Raw genomic sequence first — 23499 nt, forward strand, 5'->3', positions numbered from 1 at the left:
ACAAGCACTAAATTCAAATTTATGAACTTTTAATTCCAAATTTCCAAACCGTGCCTTAAATTCAAACTCATAAATTGGACCTAGTAAATAAGAAGATGCATACCCAAATTATCATAATTATTTAGGCAGACCTTTAAAGGCAGATTCCAAGCAAGTAGTCACAATTTATTAGGTTCTGTTCCATTGGGGGTATTATGCCAACAGCTCTGCCTGCTGTCATGCCTCACTAGCATATTACGACGTCAAAGCAAATTACAGGAAAGTAAGAAACAACACAATGGACCAATGTTCCAATTGTAGAGATCAAGTCGGAAGAACCTATCTTGAACTCCTTGTAGGACTACAAATTTCTGAAACAACTGCATTGCATGCCATGCCCTGTTGCTTAACAGAAAACTAAACTAACTCACTCCAAGAAATAGTACTGTAAATTGTCCATGAGACATCTCAACGCACAAAACGATCGAACGAAAAACAAGCTTGAGACAGACAATCCATATTCCATATATCCCATCAAGCGGGTTTTTCTAAGACAATACAAATCAGAAGATTCGAATCAAAATTCGTAAAAAATCCAAATTTTGATTTCTGGGTTTTCAATCTCCACTCAAAATTAAAAAAACCCCAGAGTTGAGTATTAACACTACAATTGTATATTGTGAATACCTTTCAATTCCCCATACAAAGGCTAAGCCGAAACAAGTGATTATCCAGAGAAGAATTATACAAGAACTGTCTTCTATTTATACACCCGAAAGCTTAACAGAGACTCCAATGTATAAGGAAAACAAATATATCATCATCATGAGACCTGCTCCGTGTTCCTACCTCCATGATTATCCGCACTCGCCATAGAAAATTTGTAAATGGAAGAAATTATCAAAGCCCTTCCTACAGATAATGACCATTTTAGAGTGCAGCGACAAACCGAGGAGTCAAAAGTAGTCCAAACAGATTCCAAAGATTCAAACCCATGAACAAAACGCATGAACAAAACCCATGAACAAAGAAATCAATACTCTGTACACTAAATCAATACTCTGTACAAAACCCATGAACAAAACGCAAAACCCATTATCCAAAACACAACCAAAAATCTAATCTGCAGAAACGAAAAGTAATCGAAATGAAAGAAGAGGTGGAAGGAAATCGCAGCTTACCAGAGAGAGAGTGGTGGAGTTCAGTAAAGTTTTTGAGGGAAGAAGATGAGGGAGATAACCGGAGCTAGAAGGAAGGAGCACAGGCTGCACAGCGATCTCAGTCTCATAGAGCAATGGCGTGTGAGGCAGCGAGAGAGGTGAGGAACGTGAGGGCTGACGACTGAGGTCCTGAGGTTTTGAATTAGGGCTATTGAAATTACACAAAAATCCTTACAAACGGGTCTTAACGGGTGGCTAATGGGTTTCGCGGGTTCACCCAAATTGACCCGTTATGTAACGGGTGACTAACGGGTTGACCCGTTAACTACCCGACCCGTTAACCACCCACCCGAATACTAATTTTAACGGGTCGGGTCGGGTCGGGTTAACGGGTTGGGTTAAAAATGACAGGCCTAGTTCAGCCTTGAAATCTCTTCTAACATTGGAAAAGGAAATATCACCAAATGCATTTGAAGTGAAATAGGGAAATATGGTGTGCTCTGTTTAAGACCAATTAATGAGGACTATCTACACTCTTTGAACAAAATAAAGATTGAATGTCACTGGACAAAATATTTATTGGTTACGTAAATTACTTTTTTGCTCGAAAGATTGTCAATGGGATTGAGGGAAAATGGTATATCCTTCTAAACCATCATATTAATTTATGTGATCTTATATGGAAAAAATGAATAAATATTCGAGAAGGAGAGACGTTGGAAGCAAATATACTTTGGCCACCAAAATTCAAAAGCCATAATAATTGGCATCTCCACTTTGGCATCCCATTCCTTATTTAAACCCTCCCTCTCTCTCTCCCTCTCTCTCTCTCTCTAGCTTGGTAGGCCTTTGGTGGGGTGGTACTTGCTTTGTTGCTACTCTTCTTATTTTTCTCTCTGTCATTGCTTTATCTCCGGAACAAAAAACTAAACATGAAGACTTCTTCTCCTTCAGCTGGTGAGTTAGTCTTACTCCCTCTTTCTTTCTTTGCTCTTTATATTTGTTATCTGATTATCTTTAAGCTGTCAGGTGTTAATTATCTATATTTTTGGAAGAAAACACCCAGTAATTGTTTTTCAAAAAGTTGAAGTTGGGCATTGCCAGAAAGTTTCTGGGGTCATTTATGTGTTAATTGGCGACGGTCGTTTGTAGCTTAGTTGGTTTAGAGCATTTCCACGCACCCGAGGTCTTGAGTTCAATTCCCCTTTCCCCTAATACTGCTCGAATCAAAGAAGAAAATAATGAGCGATTGAATTGATTACAGTGTTTAATAAAAACTAGGTTTATATCCTTTGAAGCTAGTTTATTTAGGCTTCTGCTATGCCTTACATGTGTTGTGTGTGTAAGGATTTAGAAGAGGTTAGATTGCAGTCTTGAAACAGAAAAACACGGTTTTGTTCTTCACCGGGTTTGATCAAAATGAGAACAAGGGGAAATTTTGATTGTCCTAAGTTCTAAAATATGATCTCTTCACATGTTATATGTAATGTTATGTTAACTATGGAAGTCTATTCTTTCAGTAGTTTCCTTCATTTATAAGCAAGGTAACGCTACCTTAGTTCCGCTGTACTTCCCAAACTGAGGCACAACTTAGTTGGCAATTGGTGGAGAGGCCTAAGATCTTTTTAAGCACTCATGCTAGAGTTCCATCCTTCGACGTGGGTTACTCTCAATGGTTACTTGTATTTGGAAAAGGAAGTTCCTCGTCTGTTTATACTTTGACATTGGAACCACTGACGGCTTATCCATCACTTGCCCGTCTCCACAGATGCCATCAGTACTGCTTTTTTTCTTTATAAAGTTTTTGTACCAAGTTTAAGTAGGCATCATTAATGTGTGCATGGAGTTGTTAGATTCTCAGAAAGGAAAAGTTTTGTTTAATAAATTCTTCTAGGAATTTCGGCACGTCAAGAAAAACTCTGGAAATATGGAATTTGGGCATCTTGGTCAAATCATGCACTTTCATTTTCGTAGTTACAGTAATTTATTTCCTTTTCTGTTTATTTGGTTTCCTGTTATCCTGTATAAGTTTCTTGTTAACATCCCGTCCTATTCTACAAACTATTGTAGCCTGTTAGCACTTTCTCTACTGCATTCCTCTTGTTTCCTTGGTTATGAGAATCAACAACGACAACCTTTTAGTTCTTAGCATTCTCAATTGGATTCCCAACAAGTCTAAAGTTAGGATCTAACATCGCAGAATATGCCATTAATCATGTGAAGGAGAAAAAACTGCAGTTACAGAATATACATTTTCAGTTTTGTGTGATTGCCACTGAGATCGGAAGGAAATACGAAAATCATTAAACAATTTGATTCTTGACCTCGGCAGAGTAATGTTACAAACATATCCGTTGAGCTTTTATGTAATTAAATTTGTCATTATTAACTGTTGAAACAATTGAACATGAGATATTTTGACAGGATATAGGTTTCATCGTTCTTGTTGAGCTAAACTTGATTCTTCTTCATGTATTATGTAAAGGCACATCCCATCTCCGCTCTCAGCTCAAGTCTATGTCAAACAAAGTAGGAGGTATGCTGTGTTGTTGTAGTTCACCAAATAAGTATAGCAGGTTGGATGCGAAGCTTGAAAAGAAGATGGTTGAAGTTAAAAGAGGTTCCTTGGGCCGTAGTAATTTTAAATCAATTGACAGCATTATCATGAGGTTCCCCCAGTTCAGGGAGGAACTCAAGAAAATTCGAGATGTGTTTGAACAGTATGGTGAGTTTGGACAAAGTGGATGTACTCTTTGCCCAGATTTTCAGCTTTCGAAGATGTTATTATGGAGGTTTACTGAAAATTCCCCCTCTTGATCTGTCTGTCTCTTTCTCACAGATGAGGACTCAAATGGAACTATTGACCGCGAAGAACTGAAGAAATGCTTGCAGAAACTGCAACTCCATCTGACAGCGGAGGAGATTGAGGATCTTTTCCATTCATGTGACATGGATGGAAGTGAGGGGATACAATTTAACGAATTCATTGTTCTTCTATGCCTCATCTATCTATTAAAGGAACCTTCATCTTCTCATACGGTATTCCCCTAAACTCTATTTTGTTTTTCTGTTTGGAATCAATTTCGTAGCATCCTATTCCTATACGTAATGTCTTGGGGATTGTTTCAGATATCAAAGATAAACTCGCCACAGCTTGAAGCAACTTTTGACACTGTAGTTGAAGTATTCTCATTTCTGGATAAAAATGGCGATGGGAAACTGAACAAGACAGACGTGGTGAAGGCATTGAACGAGGCTTCTCCTTTGGAGAAATCCCCTGCACGTGTCACCAGGACTCGATTCAGTATAGTTTCTTTTGCTTTCTATGATTAAACTATTTCTTCGACATGGATCTAAGGTTCGCATAATTCATTTTTTTAAACTGTTGATTGTTGCAGAAGAAATGGATTGGGACAAAAATGGGAAGGTCACTTTCAGGGAGTTCCTCTTTGCTTTCATCGATTGGGTTGGAATTGACACAGACGGAGAAATGTCTCCAGTACGAAGTTCAAGCAAGTAGTGTGTAGCTTGAACAGCTTAGAAATGGGTGGAGTAGCTGTTCAGTGAGGTCAGATTGAGATATCTGCTTGTATTACTAAAGAATCTTTAATCTGTATAAAACAGTTTCACTGCTCGGTCATTGTTAGGTCCTCTGAATTCTTTGAAAGTTTGAGTCATCTTGTGAATCCTGTGCATCTGTATCTGGTTATTTGTATTCTTAGTAAACGAAATTGCAGAAAACTTTGTATCTGTTGATATGGCATTCGATTTGGCAAGAACATATATAAATATATATATTTACAGCGCTCGGTTTCTGAGAAAAATACATCCGGAGACATGATCCTCTTTCTTTTGTTACACAAAGTCTAACTTAAAAGAATAAAAACTAAATTTCTGTGTAGGAGGTAAAAACAGAAATCAAATTTTCCATTAACAAAACTTTATACACTATCTATTCATCACTCTGTTAAGCCGCCCGAGTGACTTTCATTGTATTCCTAGAGCTTGGATACTCCTAATCAATGACAAGGAACAACCATTCATTCGTCTCCAATCTTCGACAATTTCCGCCCTTTTCCCTTCTTGCATGAAGCATTTGTCATCACCATCAAGTATCCTTACAATCTGCCGTATGGTTGGTCTTGATCGAGGATTGGAGCGTGTACAGTCAATTCCTAGCTTAATCAGTCTCATCAGTTCTTTGTGATTGTACGCTCCATTCAATCTGATGTCTGCCAGCTCCTCGAATGGTCTTCTGCGCACCTCAAATTCATGAACCCTCTTCACCAGTAGCACCTCAGGCCGCCTGAAGTCGATTGCCAGCTGTCCGCTAACAACCTCAAGCATTACCACCCCGAAGCTATATATATCAGCCATTGGTGTTGCTTCCCCAGATAACATATATTCTGGTGACATGTAACCGAAAATTCCACGAACTGATTTGGTTGCGTTGGTACTTGCATGATGCCCGTGGTCATTTCGTGTCAAGAATTCAGCAAGGGCAAATGAAGTCAGCCTCGGGTTCATGTCTGGATCAAGAATAACAGCCGAGGAGGTAATATTTCTGTGAATCACTTGTTCGTCCCATTCCTCGTGAAGATAAAGAATGGCGGAAGCAAGCGATTTTATAATGTTGTATCTGTGACGCCATTGCAGGATACAATTAACGAATCTATTGTCGTGATGGAAAAGTAGGTTACTCAGAAGGCGATCTGCCAAGTAATCGTAGACAACAAGCATCTCTCCTTGTTCCGTGCACCATCCACGGAGCTGTACCAAGTTTCGGTGGCGGAGCCTTCCTAGGTTCTGAAGTTCATCTGAAAATCGCGCCCTCAGTGCTGGGCATGTTTTCATGCCAAGCCGCTTCACAAGGACATGATGGCGGTTGTTGAGAAAGCCCTGGTAGGCTGTTCCAAAGTCCAGCTCCGCTACCCGCTGAGAGTCTGCGAAATTATTCGTAGCAGATACAATTTCCTTGTAGGATATTTCTTGCGGAGTTTCAACCATGGGAAATGTTGATTTCTTCAGACGGAAGCTTTGAGAAGAGCTGACATCACTGCTTCCGTTTTCAGCACTTGCAAAGATGGTGTCTGCATTGGCTGTGACATAAGTTGATGTAGTAGATGTGGTTGTGTTGGTGGTGCCAATTGTGTACCTGCTGTTGGCGCTGCTGCCATTGTTCGTGCCAGCACTCGAGGGAGAGGATAAAGAGATGTACAAAGGGTGGCACTGAAACGATGGGAGGTCCGGCAACTTGCCATGAATGTTGCCGGAAAGTGCATCCACAACCCATTTCATGTTTGGTCGCGATTGCGGGCTGTGAAGTGTGCAAAGAAGAGCAACATGAAACAAATGCTCCATATCAGAAAGCTGGTAAGAATCATCTGGAATCCTATTGTCCCCTGCTTGTAAAAGCTTCCCTTCATCAGATAGCCTTCGAATCCAGTCGAGCAATATGATCTGATCATCTGAGCAAGCGAGGTCTACTGCCCGCCTACCTGACACCACCTCAAGCACAACAATTCCAAAGCTGAAAACATCAGATTTCGCAGTAGCCACGCTTCTTTTTTGGAAGCTTTCGGGCGGCAAATACCCAATTGTTCCACCAATTCTCGTGGTTTCTGCCATCCGAAACTGAACATTTTTCATTGACGGCGTCCGTGCTTGGGACTCAAGTTCATGTTCTAGCCACCGTGCCAAGCCAAAGTCACCAAGCCGAGCATTGTAATGGGAATCAAGCATCACGTTACTCGTCTTAACATCCCTATGAATGATCTGAGTCTCCAACTGTTCGTGAAGATAGAAAAGCGCTGCTGCCAACCCGCTGACTATGTTCGCTCTACGCTGCCAACTGAGAGAGACCGACCGCATATTTTCAGGTCTCCTGAAAAGTACGCGATCGAGGCTAAGGTTAGGCATGAAGTCATAAACCAAAAACAGCTGGTTTTCATGAACACACCATCCTCTCAGCCGGACAAGGTTCCTATGACGGAGGTGAGCCACGGCCAATAACTCCGCCGCAAAAGTCTTCTCAAACTGCTCTCCTCTCTCCACCAAGCATTTCACAGCAACCACAGTTCCATCACTCGGTAAAACCGCTCTGTACACTCTCCCGAAACCTCCACTTCCAAGAACTTGATCCTCGCTGAACCCGTTCGAGCCAATATAAAGCTCGGAAAAGCTAAAGATCCTCGGATTGTCTCCTCCGACCTTGTCCTTGAGCTGTATCCCGTCCATGTCTTGAAACGCGCCCGAGTGTTGCTTCCGTTGCGTAGCGTCATGGTGACAGAAGTTGATCCATATCAAATCATATAGCCTGCATAGTGAATCCTTGATGAGACCACGAATATGACTCGTGCAGTGACGATGTGGTGGATTTTTTTTTATGTCTTCCTTGGTAGGTTTGTGGAGGTTTTGGTGATCCACCGGCTCCATTTCTTTGTAGTCTTCCGGTAGTACGAAGCAAAGACGATTCAGCTGCATGGTGGTGGCGGCGGCGGCGGGTGGCGGAGATTATGGACTAGTTGGGTTTGGACATGAACGACGGTGGAGGAGAGCAAGAAAGATGTTGAGAAACTGGATGAATTGTTGAAAGGATAAAGTATATAACAGTCACGCTCAATGCCTTTGGTGGTTCGTTGTTTTATCAACAGGGTTAGGTTGCATGGTTGAATTAAATGCCTATCAACCGCCCATATTGGAACCTACCCCATATTTATTTCATGAAAAAGCTTCTTTGAATATTTTTTCATACGATCGATCTTCTATTTTGATTAATTTAAATTGCGAGGAAAAGAATTCAAACTTAAATGGTAAAGAAAGCTTATTAACTCTAATTAATATAGTTACGCTACGCCCGCAATATCGTCAGCCGAAGGTTCCGAACTGTGTAGACGCAATTGACGACGATTCTATTTCACGTGACAGATATGTATAGAATACATTTCAATTGCAATTTCATAGTCTTTTTGGTTGCCAAACATTTGGTTTCACACTTTGGCCAGTTGGCCTTGTAAGCGCGTGGGGACAACGTTTCACAGGGGTTGGTTGACCCTTACGGATTTGGATCCTCTCCGAGGCAACTGGTTGGGATCTTCTAAACAGTGTTAGTGGACTGTTGGATTTTTATCCAACTGTTACAATTATTATAATTTTTAGAGGGCTCTCTATTTATAGCCGTTTGATAACGGTCCACTAACATTGGTCAGGAGGATCCTGACCAGTTGCCTCGGAGAGGATCCAAATCCGACCCTTACATCTTCACACTAAATAAATTAGTAATAGTTAATTAGTAATTACCAAGACTTTTGTGTAAAATTACCAACAGATCCTTTCTAGATCATATTGGTGAGGATCTTAAGGATCCGTGAATCGTGTCCGTTCATCGTATATCGTGCGGTCAGTTTTTGTCAAGTACTATATATGTTTATTTTTAAATAAAAATATTTAAAATAATTTCTAACTGCACGATGTACATGAATGAACACAATTCACAGATCTTCGAAATCCTCACAAAAATGATCCGAACTCGTAAAATTAGTATGGAAAAAACGGAAAGGTGTCTAATAATCGTTAATTAACATGGGATGACGTTCAAGACTGCGCATTAACTTATTTACGATTTATGTAATAATTTCTTTCATTTAGCAGCTATCGTTCATGGAATGTGATTTTGAATATCTTTTAAGATGCGACTAAATCAAATTGTATTTGTGAACGCCAAAATAATGTTGGTTTAGAGTTTTTGTGACTATACGCTATTATTTTAGTAAGTGGTAGATTGTCGTAATGATTAGGATCTTCATCTTCAATTCATCTCGTCTATAATTCAAATTGTTCTCTCTATCTATCTATATAACTTAAAGTAATAATATCACTTAAAAGAAAAATCCTACAATTTTGAGTTTTCCAATAAAATAAAGATGTATCATGTGTACGAATGAGCGGGAACATTTTTGTTTACATTAAAAAAAAGATCAATTTTGTGAAACATGCAAGTTTATATTAGGCTTGATGCTCGTCTAAAATTGCTTATAAAATGATTCAAATTTTTTAAAGAAAATGTTTTTGGATTTAAAAAAAAAATTTAAGGTTTTTTGTAAGAAGCATCGATTATCCGTTTTTTATAAGAAGCATTTCAATTATTTTTTCAAGATTCACCTGTATTTTTTTATTAAAATTTAATTCTAAAAATATTTTCATAAAAAACGATTTTGATCATTTTAAAAACACTTTTAAACAAGTCACTAGATGTAGAATGAGCGTGTTACTTGATTTCATACCTATCACATCTAGTAGTTGCTATAATTAATTCTATGCAAGACCTATCCATGACATGCATGTCTAGTAAGTCTATCTAACCACACCTTGGTCGGATGGCAGACAATTTACGTACAGATTAAACCACTTTGTTGATTTTGTGTACCCACAACCAAGACATTGAAATTTTGGGGTTTATCTAAATTGAGGTCATATCAACTACCAAGCGTCCTCAAGGACAATGATTGTCTGCTCTCTACTTCTGGTGCTCTCTCTGTACCCTTCTGTTTGTATGATCACGATTAAGTCATGTTAACATTTTATATTACTATTTATTTTTGTGTTATTATATCTAAAAAAAATAATATAAAATGTTGACGTGGCTTAACCGTGACCACACAAAACAGGAGGGCACGGAGAGGGCACCAGAAGTGGAGGGCAGACAATCCTCGTCCCAATTTTGAAGTGATTGATTGTAATTTAGAGAGAGTAAATGCTTTCAAAAGTTATTTATGCGCATTTGATGTTTGAATATAAGAATCAGGCACCGTATATTTAATTCATATTACATATTAGGGATTTATGAGATGTGATATTTACACACATCTTTTTACCTCTCACAGCATCTTTTTAATTTTCGACCGTCGGATCAAATGAATTAAAAAAGATCAACGAACATAAATTAACAAAGGGTATGCGAGAAGTAAAAAATGGTGTATGGATAGCACATCCCTACATATTATTGTGATCACCATCTGTTATTCAATGTATTGAACTAAAAAATAAGAATCACTCATCTTACACTGAGAAGCGTAGAACTTTCATTCTCATATTATTAGTACCACATTTAATTTTCCGACTATGTGGAAGGCCTAAGATAGGGTGGTGCTACCATACACTCTTTTTTACCTTTTGTACAACCAGTGGCGAAGCCACGTGAGGGCGAGGAGTGGCGTCCGCCACTCCCCTCGCCGGAAAACACAGCCCCAGCTCAGGTTCAGCCCCTCCCCTCCCGGAAAACCCAACCCCTCCATGGCTGTTCTACCTCCGCCACTGTGGTGCACCACGTACTTATCCTCGGTTCGAGTTCTTGCTTGGGAGGGTCCTAAGGTGTGCGTGTGTATAAGATTGTGGGTATGGATGTTGCTCACGAGTAGAGAGGGAGAGGGTGAGGGCGACTTGAGGGAGAGAGAGCTCGAGGAGCTTCGAAGAAGAGCAGAATAGGGAGTGAGGGGAGAAAGGAAGAGAGATGAGAGAGGGAGTACGGGAGAAAGGGACAGATATCAGGGGGTGGGCCTTGGGCTCACCAATTAAGACCCCAAAACTATTTTTAATTAGGAATGGGGTGTGACATCACATGTAGGCTTGTTTGTATTAATACATTACGAACGATAACAATTGTAATTTGTTTGTATTAATACATTACAAACGATACTTAAATTTTTTACTATATAAAATGATTTTGTTGTCTACATATTTTTTGAAATTTTGTACGCTTTTAAATTTCGCCCCTCCCCTTGAAAATTTCTGGCTTCGCCACTGTGTACAACTATCTTAATTTTTGGCATTTAAAGATGATTAAATGACAGCAAATAACAAAAAATACGTAAAAAAAAAAAAATAATGTGCAGATAACACTACCGCTAAAATATTGTCAGTTGTCGACTGTATAAATCACCTGAAATCATAACCAAGGGCGCAATCAGTGTGGGTGGTGGAAGACAATTACGGCAAGAGGATGGGACCATTTGATGGGTTGGAGTCGTTGGAAGTCTATGGATGGTGCCAAAAATTATTTGAGCATAAAGTTTAAACTTGGGTTTTGGAATTATATTCCAAATTCGCATGGCAGATTGAGTTTGGTGATGTGGGTTGCCTAATCTTGTAATTTTATTCATAGATCTCCAACTTTTCAATCTCTCTCTCTATTTCTTTCTTATTTTTCTTCCATTTGAAGTTGAGAGACCAACTACCTCAAATTCTAAGAGATTGTTCGGTGCGGCTGTCGTACGTGACAACACACTCATGTTGGAGGGTGTATTTTACAGGATGTCAAAATTATTGAGTGAAAAAGACTTTTCGATATAAACTGTTGATATTATATTTTAAACTAGTCTAAATTACGAAGAAGAGGATCATAACTCTGTATATAACTAAAAATTTATTCCATCTAAGTTTTTTTTTCGTGGATCTGGAATAGGCAACGTACTCGTTCTAGCCAATATGATTATATATCTACTACAGTAAAAAGGGATTTAGCATCCAAATATTTTATTAATATGAGAGAGGGAAAAATAATCGATAAAATTACACTAGTCTAAATTATGAAGAAGAGGGTTATAACTCCGTATATAACTAAGAATTTATTCCATCGTACGTTTTTTTCCTGGATTTGGATTAGGCAACATACTTGTTCTAGCCAATGTGATTATATACCTACTACAATAAAAAGGGAGTTAGCATCCAAATATTTTCTTAATATGAGAGAGAGAATAATTGATAAAATTCTTACAGGTTTATTGATAAATAAACAATTCAATTACTAAAAATATAGTAGTTGACATCTTTCACTCATGAATCATGATAAAAGGGACACATATGATTGTTAAATTAGTCGTCATCTAACGAGAAGTTCTAATATGTAACAAAAGAAATACCTCGGTTACACCTAAGAATCGTCCGTCTAAGGGAGTAGTTGAGACAAAACATAACAGCAAAGTTGAATTTGATGGTAGCAAAGGCCACCAAAACACAATCTGGGATGGCAGCGGAAGCCCAACAAATATACCCACCAACTGCACTTTTTTCTGTCTAAAGTTGGGAGAGGATTCAAAACCAAAAAGTTGGGAGAGGATTCAAAACCAACCCCTCAAAAGATCAAAGTGAATATTCTAACTGCAGTGTTGATGACCTCATTTGGAATTTTGGATAGTTTGTCTTGAAATCTCAGAACCTGCCTCTCGTACTCATCATCATCGAAGTGTCTATAGACCTCCGACTCATAATTGAATAATCCCTTAATCTTCTAACATCAAATTTTCAGTATATCGGGAATACGGTCTGATATATCAAGTGTAATAAAACAATCAGTTGAATTTTTTTTCTTCTTTTAAGTTTCCAACCAGATTTATTATTAGACTTAGAGTACCGATTTATGTCCTGACACACTGAAAAATCTCATGTGTTCTCACTCCACTTATGATACTGAGCATAGGTAACTAGGGCAAGGGGGAAGCGCTTCATTCCCGAACACTTTCCCACTGCATTTTCCCTTCGACAATACCACTCACCAATGCGTGTGTTCTTCACCCTGTCTTTCCAACTTTAAGACGTATGATTTTTTTTATTATAACATCCCAATTTATCTATATTCTAACACATATTTGATTTATTAACATTTCTTAACGCAATTCTATAAATTAAAATATGTTTGGAGTTTAAAGCTCCAAATCAATATAAATAAGTAAAATTTCTAACAAACTTTCATTTAAACACAAATTTTTGAGAAAACTTTGATAGAAATACCCATACCATAAAGCATCTTATGAAAAATTGGAGACTTCTTTTATTTTAGTTCCCTTCCCTCCAACCCTTACAATGGTCCCAATGAGAGCTGCACCATGAAGCATGGATACAACAATTTAATAGCGTAATCGATATTTGATCCGATACAATGCGTTGTAGGTTACGTTGATACGTCTTGAATATGTATCAAGATCAACATATATTTTAAGAAAAACTAATGAAAATAACTTGAAAGCTTTGTGCTTTAACGATAAAGACAAAATAAATGGTAAAGTGAATAGTACCAGGATTGACTTTTTAGTGTAAAAATATGGTTTTTTTGTTAAAGTAAACAGTACGGCGAACTTTTCGTTAAAACCCCGTATATTTTAGTGTAACTTAAAATAATAATATCGTTAATAACAAAACATAATAGGTAAATTTGAAAATAATTTCTTTTTAATTGAGAGGATTTTTTATTAAACAAAATTTCATTTTACTGGAGGTAAAAGTAAAACCAGCATCACCATCTTAAAAGGAGATCGACAGTTACAGAAAGCGTCAAATTGAAATAAGTTGATCATCAAGCGGTAAATCCCAAGCCCCCAAACGCAGCGCTGACAAAATCATAACGTGCGAAATTCGAATCCAACAAAATTTAATAAAGATGAGAGCAGTAGGTGACGGAAAACGACGACGTATCCCCCTCGGGTGCTGCCCGAAGCGGCCGAGCCGGTCCATTTCCCCAACGCCTTCGTCTTCATCCCTTAGCGCCGCCTCCTCCTCCTACCATTCAAAATAAAAACAAAACCGCCACTGTCCAAAATTAGAAAGAAGAAAAAAAAAAACTCAGAGAGGAAAAATCGCCGAGTCGACTCAGTATTGTTAATTTGGTGAGTGAAGAACTTACTCTTCATTTCATAGCTTTCTATTGCCTGCTTTCACTCCCGTTGTTTCCATTTTTATTATTGGGTTGGTGTTTGTTTGAGTTTATTGGCATGCTGATTTGGGTTGTCGGATAACAATGGAAATCACTGAAATTTGGAGTTTAATCAGGTGATTTGAGTGTAATTACTGTTGGATTAGAGATCCAAATTGTTAATAGTTGCATTTTGGTTAGCAATCAAATGCGGCACTGGTTCAATTTTATTAGTATTCTGTTTGTAGTGTGCTAATTGCAATGGAAAATGGTTAAAGATTCAAACTTTGTGATGTAATATTCTTCGTTATTGTTTATTGTGTTCTGATTGATATAGAAATGTACGAATATGGGAATATTTTCTTGAGATTTTCGTTCCAATTAATGTTTCAGCATTCGAGCGGAGGTTTGAATTGGTTTGGTTTTAGTGAGCTGGATGAATGGTGAATGATTTTTATGGAAAATGGCATGCCAAATGATACATTCGTGGAAATTTAACGAGCTAGTCGGTGCATTTCTTGATCTTGCAATAGCCTATCTTCTACTATGTGCCGCGGCAGTTGCCTACTTTACCTCGAAATTTGTTGGTCTGTTTGGGTTTTGTCTGCCGTGCCCTTGTGATGGGTTTTTTGGGACCCCAAGGAAAAGTGACTGCTTTCAGAGGCAATTTGCGGATCCCCCGTGTGAGAAAATCTCTTCAGTTCTATGGTCGGTTAGGAGCAAGTTCCCTCTCAATGTTATATGGGATGAAGACCCAAATTTCCATTCAAAGTTGAAGTCCCTAAATGAGGCAAATGGGAGTTTTGCGTTTGAAGGTGAAGCGTCATGTAGCTCATTTTCGGTGGCTGAGAATGAACACAGTGTTGAGTCTGGTGTAGGCAACTTGGCTGCTGGGAAGGAACAGAGTTTTGATCTTAAGGCAAAGAAGGTTGCAAGTCGAAGGCCGAGACTTCGGCGCCGCCGCAGAGGGGGCTCTGTTGATTATGGAAATTCATCATCAGTTTCATCATATGATATGTTCCAGTCCGCTGCACAGGACAATCCTACATCTCCTTCCAGCATTAGTAAAATGGGAAATGAGGTTACTGAAGTTTTTGTAAATTCAGGTGAGATTCATTATATCGAGTTGAATTTAATCTATATTTGACTATCGAGTCTTCTTAATGCTTGATTTGCTAGTGTTTGCAAATTTCATTCTCGTACTGTATTCTAAGTCGTTTAGGGCCAGTAAAATGCTGTAATTTCTTACCTAAACAAGTAGTACCTTTTAGAGATATGACAAAGGGGGAGTTTGCAGCTAGCAGTTCTATTTTACGTTGTACAATTTATAGTAACAACTGATTGCCGCACAGCTTGTGAACTAAACCATTTTAATTAAGTTTTTGTCAACCATTTGAAGATATTTGTGGCGGGTAGCTTAGCAAACTATAGCCTTGCATTAGATTTTGCAATTTTTGTACATATACATGAGTCAAAATAAACACACAAGACGGAGCCTTCACAAAGGTTGCTTAGGAGAAGTCTCAGCAGTCGGTAGAGCCCCAGAAAGAGAAGGCACCGGAGGGGGATCATTTGGAGCCTCAGTACTGGACAGAACCCTAGAAGGAGGAGGCATCAGAGGTTGATCATTCGGAGCTTCATTACGCGGTACAGCCCCAGAAGACGAAGGCAATAAATGCCTTTGGAACAAACCCACAAATCTCTGATGATCAAGTAAAACCTGACCATCAGTTTCCTTCATCTGGTCAAGCTTCCTCTTCATGTTTGTAGCATAGTCATGTGCGAGCCGGTGCAACTGTTTATTCTCATGCTTGAGCCCTCTAATCTCCTGTTTGAGACTCATCACTTCAGCCGCCAAGGATTCAACTTGGCGGGTTCGAGCAAATAGGCGTTGGGCCATATTAGACACAGAACCTGCACACTGAACACTGAGAGCCAGCGAATCCTTAACAGCTAACTCATCAGACCGTTTGGAAAGTAGTCTGTTATCTTTGGGAGTGAGAAGGTTCCTGGCCACCACCGCAGCGGACATATCATTCTTCATCACGGAATCCCCAACGGTAAGAGGACCAGTAGGAGAGACGAAGGATGGGCGCCATATGTTGTCTGGAGAAGGCGGGGCTGCCTCTTCAACAAGGTTCAAGTCAAAACGACGGTCGGAGGGGCCAGACATTTTCAAAGGTGTTGAAGATAGAAGAGGTCGGACAAATCAAGATCTTAGAAGTGCAAGAATGAAGCTTCTACTGGTGGAGATTCAAGTGTGCTTTGGAACTTAATGTCAGCCTCTATAAAAATCTGCACTCGACGGAGCTTCGGAAATCGAAGAGGCGCCTGCTCAGAAATCGAAGAGGCGTTTGCTTTCTCAAAAGCTGGGCTGCTTAGAGATCACGAGGGTTGATCTCAGAAATCGAAGAGGCGTTTGCTTTCTCAAAAGTTGGGCTGCTCAAAGACCACGAAGGCCGATCTCAGAAATCGAAGAGGCGCTCGCTTTCTCAAAAGCTGGGCTCCCCAGAGACCACGAGGGCCGATCTCAGAAATCGAAGAGGCACCTACTTTTCCAGCCTTGTCAGCACCCGTCACACGCACACTCAGCTTTGCAGAAATTATGGGCATTCTGTCGAAGACTTCTGGGGAAGTAGAAAACACATGAATCTTACTGTTCAATCACCCACTTCCCACACGCAGCAATAGCTCATGGGTACCACAGATAACTTTGCCAAAGTTCTCTGCCAAAGTTGAGCACGTGAAGCTTGCAGCTCCCACTACATCGCTCTGACCAAGAAGGGTAAAAGAATAGCAAAGAAACAGCACTAACAAAGTTTAGACCCATAAATTTTGAAGGTCTAGCTACCATATTATTACCCACAAGGGTAAAGGAACAGTACCACTGCTGGATAATTGGAAAGTCCCTGTGTGTCAACCTCTGTGCTTCGTGGCAAGGTAGACTAGCAAACATGCCCAACCTTTACTCACATTCGAGAAAACACTCCCAATAAGATTGCTTGCTCCAAAATCGAAGAGGCACCGTCCTCCGAATCTCGAGAGCCAGACTCCCAACATGACTACTTTCTTAAAAATCAAAGAGAGGGTAAAGGAACAGTACCATTGCTGGATAATTGGAAAGCCCCTGTGTGTCAACCTCTGTGCTTCGTGGCAAGGTAGACTAGCAAACATGCCCAACCTTTACTCACATTCGAGAAAACACTCCCAACAAGATTGCTTGCTCCAAAATCGAAGAGGCACCGCCCTCCGAATCTCGAGAGCCAGACTCCCAACGTGATTACTTTCTCAAAAATCGAAGAGACACTGCTCCCCGAATCTTCGAGAGCCAGACCCCCAGCATGATTGCTTTCTCAAAAATCGATGAGGCATCGTTCTCCGAATCAATCGAAGAGGCGCTCGCTTTCTCAAAAGCTGGGCTGCTCAGAGACCACGAGGGCCGATCTCAGAAATCGAAGAGGCACCTACTTTTCTAGCCTTGTCAGCACCTGTCACACGCACTCAGCTTTGCAGAAATTATGGGAATTCTGTCGAAGACTTCTGGTGAAGTAGAAAGCACATGAATCTTACTGTTCAATCACCCACTTCCCACACGCAACAATAGCTCATGGGTACCACAGATAACTTTGCCAAAGTTCTCTGCCAAAGTTGAGCACGTGAAGCTTGCAGCTCCCACTACATCGCTCTGACCAAGAAAGGTAGAAGAATAGCAAAGAAACAGCACTAACAAAGTTTAGACACATAAATTTTGAAGGTCTAGCTACCATATTATTACCCACAAGGGTAAAGGAACAGTACCACTGCTGGATAATTGGAAAGTCCCTGTGTGTCAACCTCTGTGCTTCGTGGCAATGTAGACTAGCAAACATGCCCAACCTTTACTCACTTTCGAGAAAACACTCCCAACAAGATTGCTTGCTCCAAAATCGAAGAGGCACCGTCCTCCGAATCTCGAGAGCCAGACTCCCAACATGACTACTTTCTCAAAAGCGAAGAGAGGGTAAAGGAACAGTACCATTGCTGGATAATTGGAAAGTCTCTGTGTGTCAACCTTTGTGCTTCGTGGCAAGGTAGACTAGCAAACATGCCCAACCTTTACTCACATTCGAGACAACACTCCCAACTGGATTGCTTGCTCCAAAATCGAAGAGGCACCGCTCTCCGAATCTCGAGAGCCAGACTCCCAACATGATTACTTCCTCAAAAATCGAAGAGACACTGCTCTACGAATCTCGAGAGCCAGACCCCCAGCATGATTGCTTTCTCAAAAATCGAAGAGGCATCGTTCTCCGAATCTCGAGAGCCAGATACCACAGACCACTTTTTCAAAGTGCTCTGACAGAGTTAAAACATGTGAAACTGGCAGCTCCCACTACCGTGCTATGACCAAGCAGGGTAAAGGAATAGCATTACTACTTGTTGTTAGGGAGACTCCTATATATGTCGACCTCCATCCCCAACGGACAGGCAGACCTGCAAAAATGCTCAACCCTTCATCATATCTGAGAGGGCACTCCCAACGAAGCCTTTCGAAATATTCAGCTTTCTTTCCCCCCGATAATACCTCTGCAAACAAGCTATACTAGAGCAAGAATATCTCATATCATCAGGGTTAAAAGCAAGAGTATCCCATATCATGCTTTTTCCCTATCTTTTCCTTTGGCCTTGTTTTTACCTGCAAGACAAGGAGAAAGAGAGCAATCAGTCAGCACTTGGATCAAGCTTCCAGCCAGGAACTGACTGCCTGGAACCCCTTACCTGATTACTTACCTGGCATTGCTCTCGAGTACTCATCTTCAACATCTTATGTTTCCAGGGAAGATTCCGCATCTACTTGAGGAACAGATAGGGCAAGTGCGAAGGATACAAGGAAGCATGTGGAGACAAGCGTAACAGCACACGTGCCGATACACCCATTACTCTGTCAAAAGCAAAAGTATCCCATATCAGCAGGGTGGAACGTACTCTAGATTTGATGGACTTGTTTTGACCCTCAAATTCTTCAGTCGGCCTTATACTCTGGAGGAAACCAGAAAACCCTCCAGCTCAGTTCAAGAATAAGCCTGTGGAAAGTTACTTCTTCAAAAGCAAAAGTATCTCATATCATCTCTTCTCATTTTTCTTCTTTTTATCCTTCATGCTGCTGCAAGATGGGGAGAAGGTGAACAATCAGTCGGAGCTCTGATTGCTTACCTTGTCTGTCACCTCTTTCAGCAGACCCCCTAGCTCGGCGACTTGGGAGACTCCTACTACATGGTTTGTATCGCGCTTGACCAAGCCTGAGACTACAAGTAAGCTTCAAGTGAAATTGATACATTACCTTGTGCATCTCCACCAGTTAAAGATACCACCCTTGGATGGAGGAAGAGTACTTCCAGAGAAGATGCCACATCTACCTATGAGACAGATAAGGCAAGTCAAGACGACACCACACTCCGATACTTAGAAGTTTCGTGATTACGAGATCATTCTCCCACAATATTTCCTAATGTCATTTGTACTAAATCATTCACTTGTACTCACTAAAGGAAAGCTTGAACCTATGTACTTGTGTAAACCCTTCACAATTAATGAGAACTCTTCTATTCCGTGGACGTAGCCAATCTGGGTGAACCACGTACATCTTGTGTTTGCTTTCCTATCTCTATCCATTTATATACTTATCCACACTAATGACCGGAGCAATCTAGCGAAGATCACAAAAAGCGACCGTTTTCGCTACCTAGGATCTATCTTGCAAGAGAACGGAGAATTAGATGGAGATCTCAACCATAGAATACGAGCTGGATGGATGAAGTGTAAGAGTGCATCTGGCGTGTTGTGTGACCGTCGTAGGCCACTGAAGCTCAAGGGAAAATTTTATAGGACGGCAATAAGGCCAGCGATGTTGTATGGCACAGAATGTTGGGCGGTGAAGCATCAACACGTACACAAAATGGGTGTAGCGGAGATGAGGATGCTTCGTGGGATGTGTGGGCACACGAGAAAGGATAAGATTGGGAATGAGGATATCCGAGGTAAAGTAGGAGTAGCCGAAATTGTAGGAAAGATGAGAGAAAATCGGCTCCGATGATTTGGACATGTGCAAAGAAGGCCGACTGACGCTCCGGTTCGAAGATGTGACTACGGGACAGAGGTTCAGGGCCAAAGGGGTAGAGGAAGACCTAGGAAAACTTTGGAAGAGACTCTAAGAAAAGACTTAGAGTACTTGGATCTAACGGAGGACATGACACAAAACCGAGCGCAATGGCGTTCTAGGATTCATATAGCCGACCCCACTTAGTGGGAAAAGGCTTTGTTGTTGTTGTTGTTGTTGTTGATAATTACTTTGATAATCCTCCTTCTAGTTCAGTTAGTTTTGTTTGTGTGGATCGGCTTGGGATGTCCTGGTATAGATTTATATTTGAACAGCTTTGTTTGGGCTCTTAACCCCGTTTTTCAACCAAAAAATATATTTTTGATACATTTATTTCTGTAAAACAGTATCTCTTACTTTTTTTTTCTTAAAGAAAAGAAAAAGATGGTGAGAGACATTTAAATTGTCCTTGGAGATTCGGAAATATTGCTGTGGATCTGAGTTGTACAATTTTTATTTATTTTAAGGTATTACCTTTGAAGTTTGAGTTTAGAGGTGCTTTCCTGCAGCCAAAGTTCACACATGTTTTACTGTTTTGAAGATACACTATAAGATCTTGTAGACTCATCATTGTTTCATTTCTGGTCATATTATGCTAATACTGCTTTCTTCATTTTTGTGGATGCTCTTGTAATTTTAGATGGCATCGAAGCTCCTACAGATATGAGTTCGCCGGAAAGCGTTTCACGTGTTGGGTTTAATGAACATGTTGATGAAATAAAATCAGTGGAGAAGGATGGATCACTTGTTGAAGATTCTGGATCCAATGCAGGAGAGAAACTAGGTTTTGACAGTAATGAGACAACTACAATTAGAGTACTGGAACAGGCACTCGAAGAAGAGCATGCTGCTCGTGCTGCTCTGTATCTTGAACTGGAGAAGGAGAGAAGTGCCGCTGCCACCGCTGCAGATGAGGCCATGGCCATGATAATGCGCCTGCAAGAGGAGAAGGCATCAATAGAAATGGAGGCAAGGCAGTACCAAAGGATGATAGAGGAAAAATTTGCTTACGATGCTGAGGAAATGAACATTCTTAAAGAGATCTTAATTAGGAGGGAGAGGGAAAAGCATTTCTTGGAGAACGAAGTTGAGCAATACAGGCAAATGTTTTTTGGAGATGATCGAGTGGATTCAAGTGAGGACCAGGTACCAAAGCTGGAATTGGAACATAGTTCTCCAGATTATGCGGTCCCATCTACCAAAATAAAAGATTATACTCTTACTTTTGGTAAAGAACTACCAATTCTGGATTTGGATGAAGATTCTGACTCTTTGAAGCGGGTGGACATGCATTTGCATCCAAGCATAGAGAGTCATTCACATTTCTCAAGTAGTTCCAATAAGTTCAGTCACGAGTTTCAAGAAAAGGAAATAGTGTCTATGGATGAGAAACCTTCTTCTCAAGGAAAAGAGCTCCAGAAGCTAGAGGTATATCAACAACGCAGCCTGTCACCTAGTCCCGGGGGACTCAGTTTCCGTAAAAGTACTAGCCCTCCGTATAAGCAGGAACTGAATTTAGATGCTAGCACTAGCATATGGGAAGGGTTGGCTTCAAATACATCTGGGACTGGCAATGAAAATAGGAATCCTATTCCATCCAATAATGATAAAAGAGACAAGCAAGGGAACAACCAGGATGAGGGCAGCAGAGATCCACGTAGCACAGTGTTGAATACAGAGCCTAGTGTTCTTGATGTTCATGTTATTGATGATAAGTCTCATCTGTCCAATGCAGAGAAAAGTGAACGCGATATGCCAACCACGATTGGGTTGAAAAATCAGCGCAAAATCCAGAGAGTTAGTTCAGACACGTCTAATGTATTTCTCACAATGGATTGCCCACGAGGCAGATCTTTACCTTCTGATATGCGGAGATATTCAATGTCTGCAATTGATTATGAAAGATATAAAATTGATAATGAAGTTGAGCAGCTTGGAGAAAGGTTAAGGATTGTGCAAGAGGGAAGAGAGAAGCTCAACTTCTCAGTGGGGCACAGAGACAGGGAAAGGATTCAGCTGCAACTTTTGGAGGATATTGCAAGCCATCTTAGAGAGATACGGCAGTTAACAGAACCTGGAAAAGCTGAGGGCCAGGCTGCAATGCTGCCTCCATTATCTAAGGTGTATTGTCAAAACTTCCATTCTTTACGCTCTGCATTGATTATATCATTATCAGTAAATATGTGCATACAATATCATCTATTATTTTATTTTGTTTTATTGTTTCTTCTGTTAATTAGTATCTAGTAATATCTTAATTGATGTTCGTCGGTGGCATAATTATTCTGTTGGCTGCAAACTTTTGGTGGCTTTTGTCCAGTTGCTAGGTTGTGAGTAGCTCTTCCTTAAGGTTTCGCAGTGTTGGTCTTCCCAAAAGTGCTTTTGTGGGAAATTAGAATGAGAAGCTGGAGCAATGTGGGCTTTCCATAATGTTGATTTATGCTGAAAGTTAGAATGAGGCAAGGGTGTGAGCCATGGGAGGTTTTTTATCGACCTTCATATCATAACAATGTGTATTATGTGTGCACTCATTTGCACGTACGTGAAAAGTTGATCATTTCCCTACTATCAGATCAATGGAGCCTTCTATGCAATCCTTGGTGTTATCGTGTTAACTATGCTGAGGCCACCTGACTGTCATTGCATTGATTTCCGCGACCTTCATTTCTCCTCCCTTCTCTTTTTTGCTGACTGCTGAAATCTAAATTTTCAGGTCATGTCCAAGAAAAGACGTTGGCGGACTTTACCTCTACAAGTGCATACAAGTTCTTAAAAAACGTTGCAGTTCTTCTACAAATACAAGTAACAGCGGCAAAACTGGTTATGTTGACTTCGGGCATTGCAAGGAAGCTCATTCAGCGTAGTTACACCTGTTCAAGTGTTTGTTCTGGCTGGGTACCTAGTCTCAACTCTTTTCAGTTGCCTAGTTTTCGTTTGACGCATAGATAGAGAAGACCGAATAAGTAATGCAGGATCCTTTTTCATGGGAGCCCTGTAATGCCGGGGATGGCTGGTTAGTGACTACTAGGAGGTATATACTAGTTTCATTTTAATGGTATAGTATTATGGTTTTGACCGTGTTTTAGTACGGTAGGTTCCACTTGAGAAGCGAATTTTCGTTTATCGCATTTCAGTGTCACTTGGGAAGCAACATCTTCTCTTTTCGGCATAACGAGAAGCAAAATTTTTATCATGCTAGTTTCCTTACTTTGGGTTTGTCGGTTGGTACCAATTTTCTCTTTTTCTCCCTTCACAAGTTTTTCTTTCCTCCAAGAGAAGAGAGGCAAAAAGAACCCCAAGTGTCCAACCAACGGTTCATGCCCCTTGGTCGTGATGCAACGTCAAATTTAAACGTTTACAAATCATTTCGATGTGGTCTCTTGTTACTTGGGCCATCGATTCTTTTTTTTTTTCATTTTTGCCCACAGGACATGGGTCGATCTCAAATCTTTACTAGCATGGACGACTAATCATAGCACCAGCATAAGTTGGTCTATAAATTTTATAGGTGTGGGCGACTAATAAATCTTAGCACTAACATG

The 23499-nt window shown here is 40.3% G+C and overlaps 3 protein-coding genes across 4 annotated transcripts; 2 read left to right on the forward strand and 1 right to left on the reverse strand.

Annotated features, from left to right (window-relative positions):
* Positions 1 to 1833: 1833 nt before the first annotated feature.
* On the forward strand, positions 1834 to 4944 carry LOC103443481 (probable calcium-binding protein CML22). Of its 2 annotated transcripts, XM_070819814.1 has the most exons (6): positions 1927 to 2096; positions 3340 to 3472; positions 3625 to 3864; positions 3979 to 4178; positions 4269 to 4443; positions 4538 to 4944. In XM_070819814.1, the coding sequence occupies exons 3-6, from the start codon at positions 3657 to 3659 to the stop codon at positions 4657 to 4659; spliced, it is 705 nt and encodes a 234-aa protein (XP_070675915.1). In that variant the 5' UTR covers positions 1927 to 2096; positions 3340 to 3472; positions 3625 to 3656; the 3' UTR covers positions 4660 to 4944. The 2 variants fall into 2 exon arrangements, with proteins under 2 accessions (XP_008380562.1, XP_070675915.1); XM_008382340.4 differs by lacking the exon at positions 3340 to 3472 and having other exon boundaries at positions 1834 to 2096.
* LOC103443482 (receptor like protein kinase S.2) lies at positions 4908 to 7886 on the reverse strand. Its single transcript, XM_008382342.4, has one exon. The coding sequence runs from the start codon at positions 7620 to 7622 to the stop codon at positions 5127 to 5129; it is 2496 nt and encodes an 831-aa protein (XP_008380564.1). The 5' UTR covers positions 7623 to 7886; the 3' UTR covers positions 4908 to 5126.
* A 5579-nt stretch (positions 7887 to 13465) lies between these two features.
* Positions 13466 to 23150, forward strand: LOC103443565 (uncharacterized). The gene is made up of 4 exons (XM_008382438.4): positions 13466 to 13795; positions 14215 to 14927; positions 20598 to 22078; positions 22671 to 23150. The coding sequence occupies exons 2-4, from the start codon at positions 14285 to 14287 to the stop codon at positions 22728 to 22730; spliced, it is 2184 nt and encodes a 727-aa protein (XP_008380660.3). The 5' UTR covers positions 13466 to 13795; positions 14215 to 14284; the 3' UTR covers positions 22731 to 23150.
* The last annotated feature ends 349 nt before the right edge of the window (positions 23151 to 23499 follow it).

This window comes from Malus domestica, chromosome 04 (genome assembly GCF_042453785.1).
Source record: "Malus domestica chromosome 04, GDT2T_hap1".
Lineage (NCBI taxonomy): Eukaryota > Viridiplantae > Streptophyta > Magnoliopsida > Rosales > Rosaceae > Malus > Malus domestica.

Coding starts and splice junctions, on each gene's coding strand:
- LOC103443481 (XM_008382340.4), top strand. CDS start 2,072: ATGAAGACTTCTTCTCCTTCAGCTG. Junction 2,097..3,624: donor GACTTCTTCTCCTTCAGCTG/GTGAGTTAGTCT, acceptor TATTATGTAAAG/GCACATCCCATCTCCGCTCT. Junction 4,179..4,268: donor AACCTTCATCTTCTCATACG/GTATTCCCCTAA, acceptor GGATTGTTTCAG/ATATCAAAGATAAACTCGCC.
- LOC103443482 (XM_008382342.4), bottom strand. CDS start 7,622: ATGCAGCTGAATCGTCTTTGCTTCGTACTACCGGAAGACTACAAAGAA.
- LOC103443565 (XM_008382438.4), top strand. CDS start 14,285: ATGGCATGCCAAATGATACATTCGTGGAAATTTAACGAGCTAGTCGGT. Junction 14,928..20,597: donor TGAAGTTTTTGTAAATTCAG/GTGAGATTCATT, acceptor TTGTAATTTTAG/ATGGCATCGAAGCTCCTACA. Junction 22,079..22,670: donor TGCTGCCTCCATTATCTAAG/GTGTATTGTCAA, acceptor CTAAATTTTCAG/GTCATGTCCAAGAAAAGACG.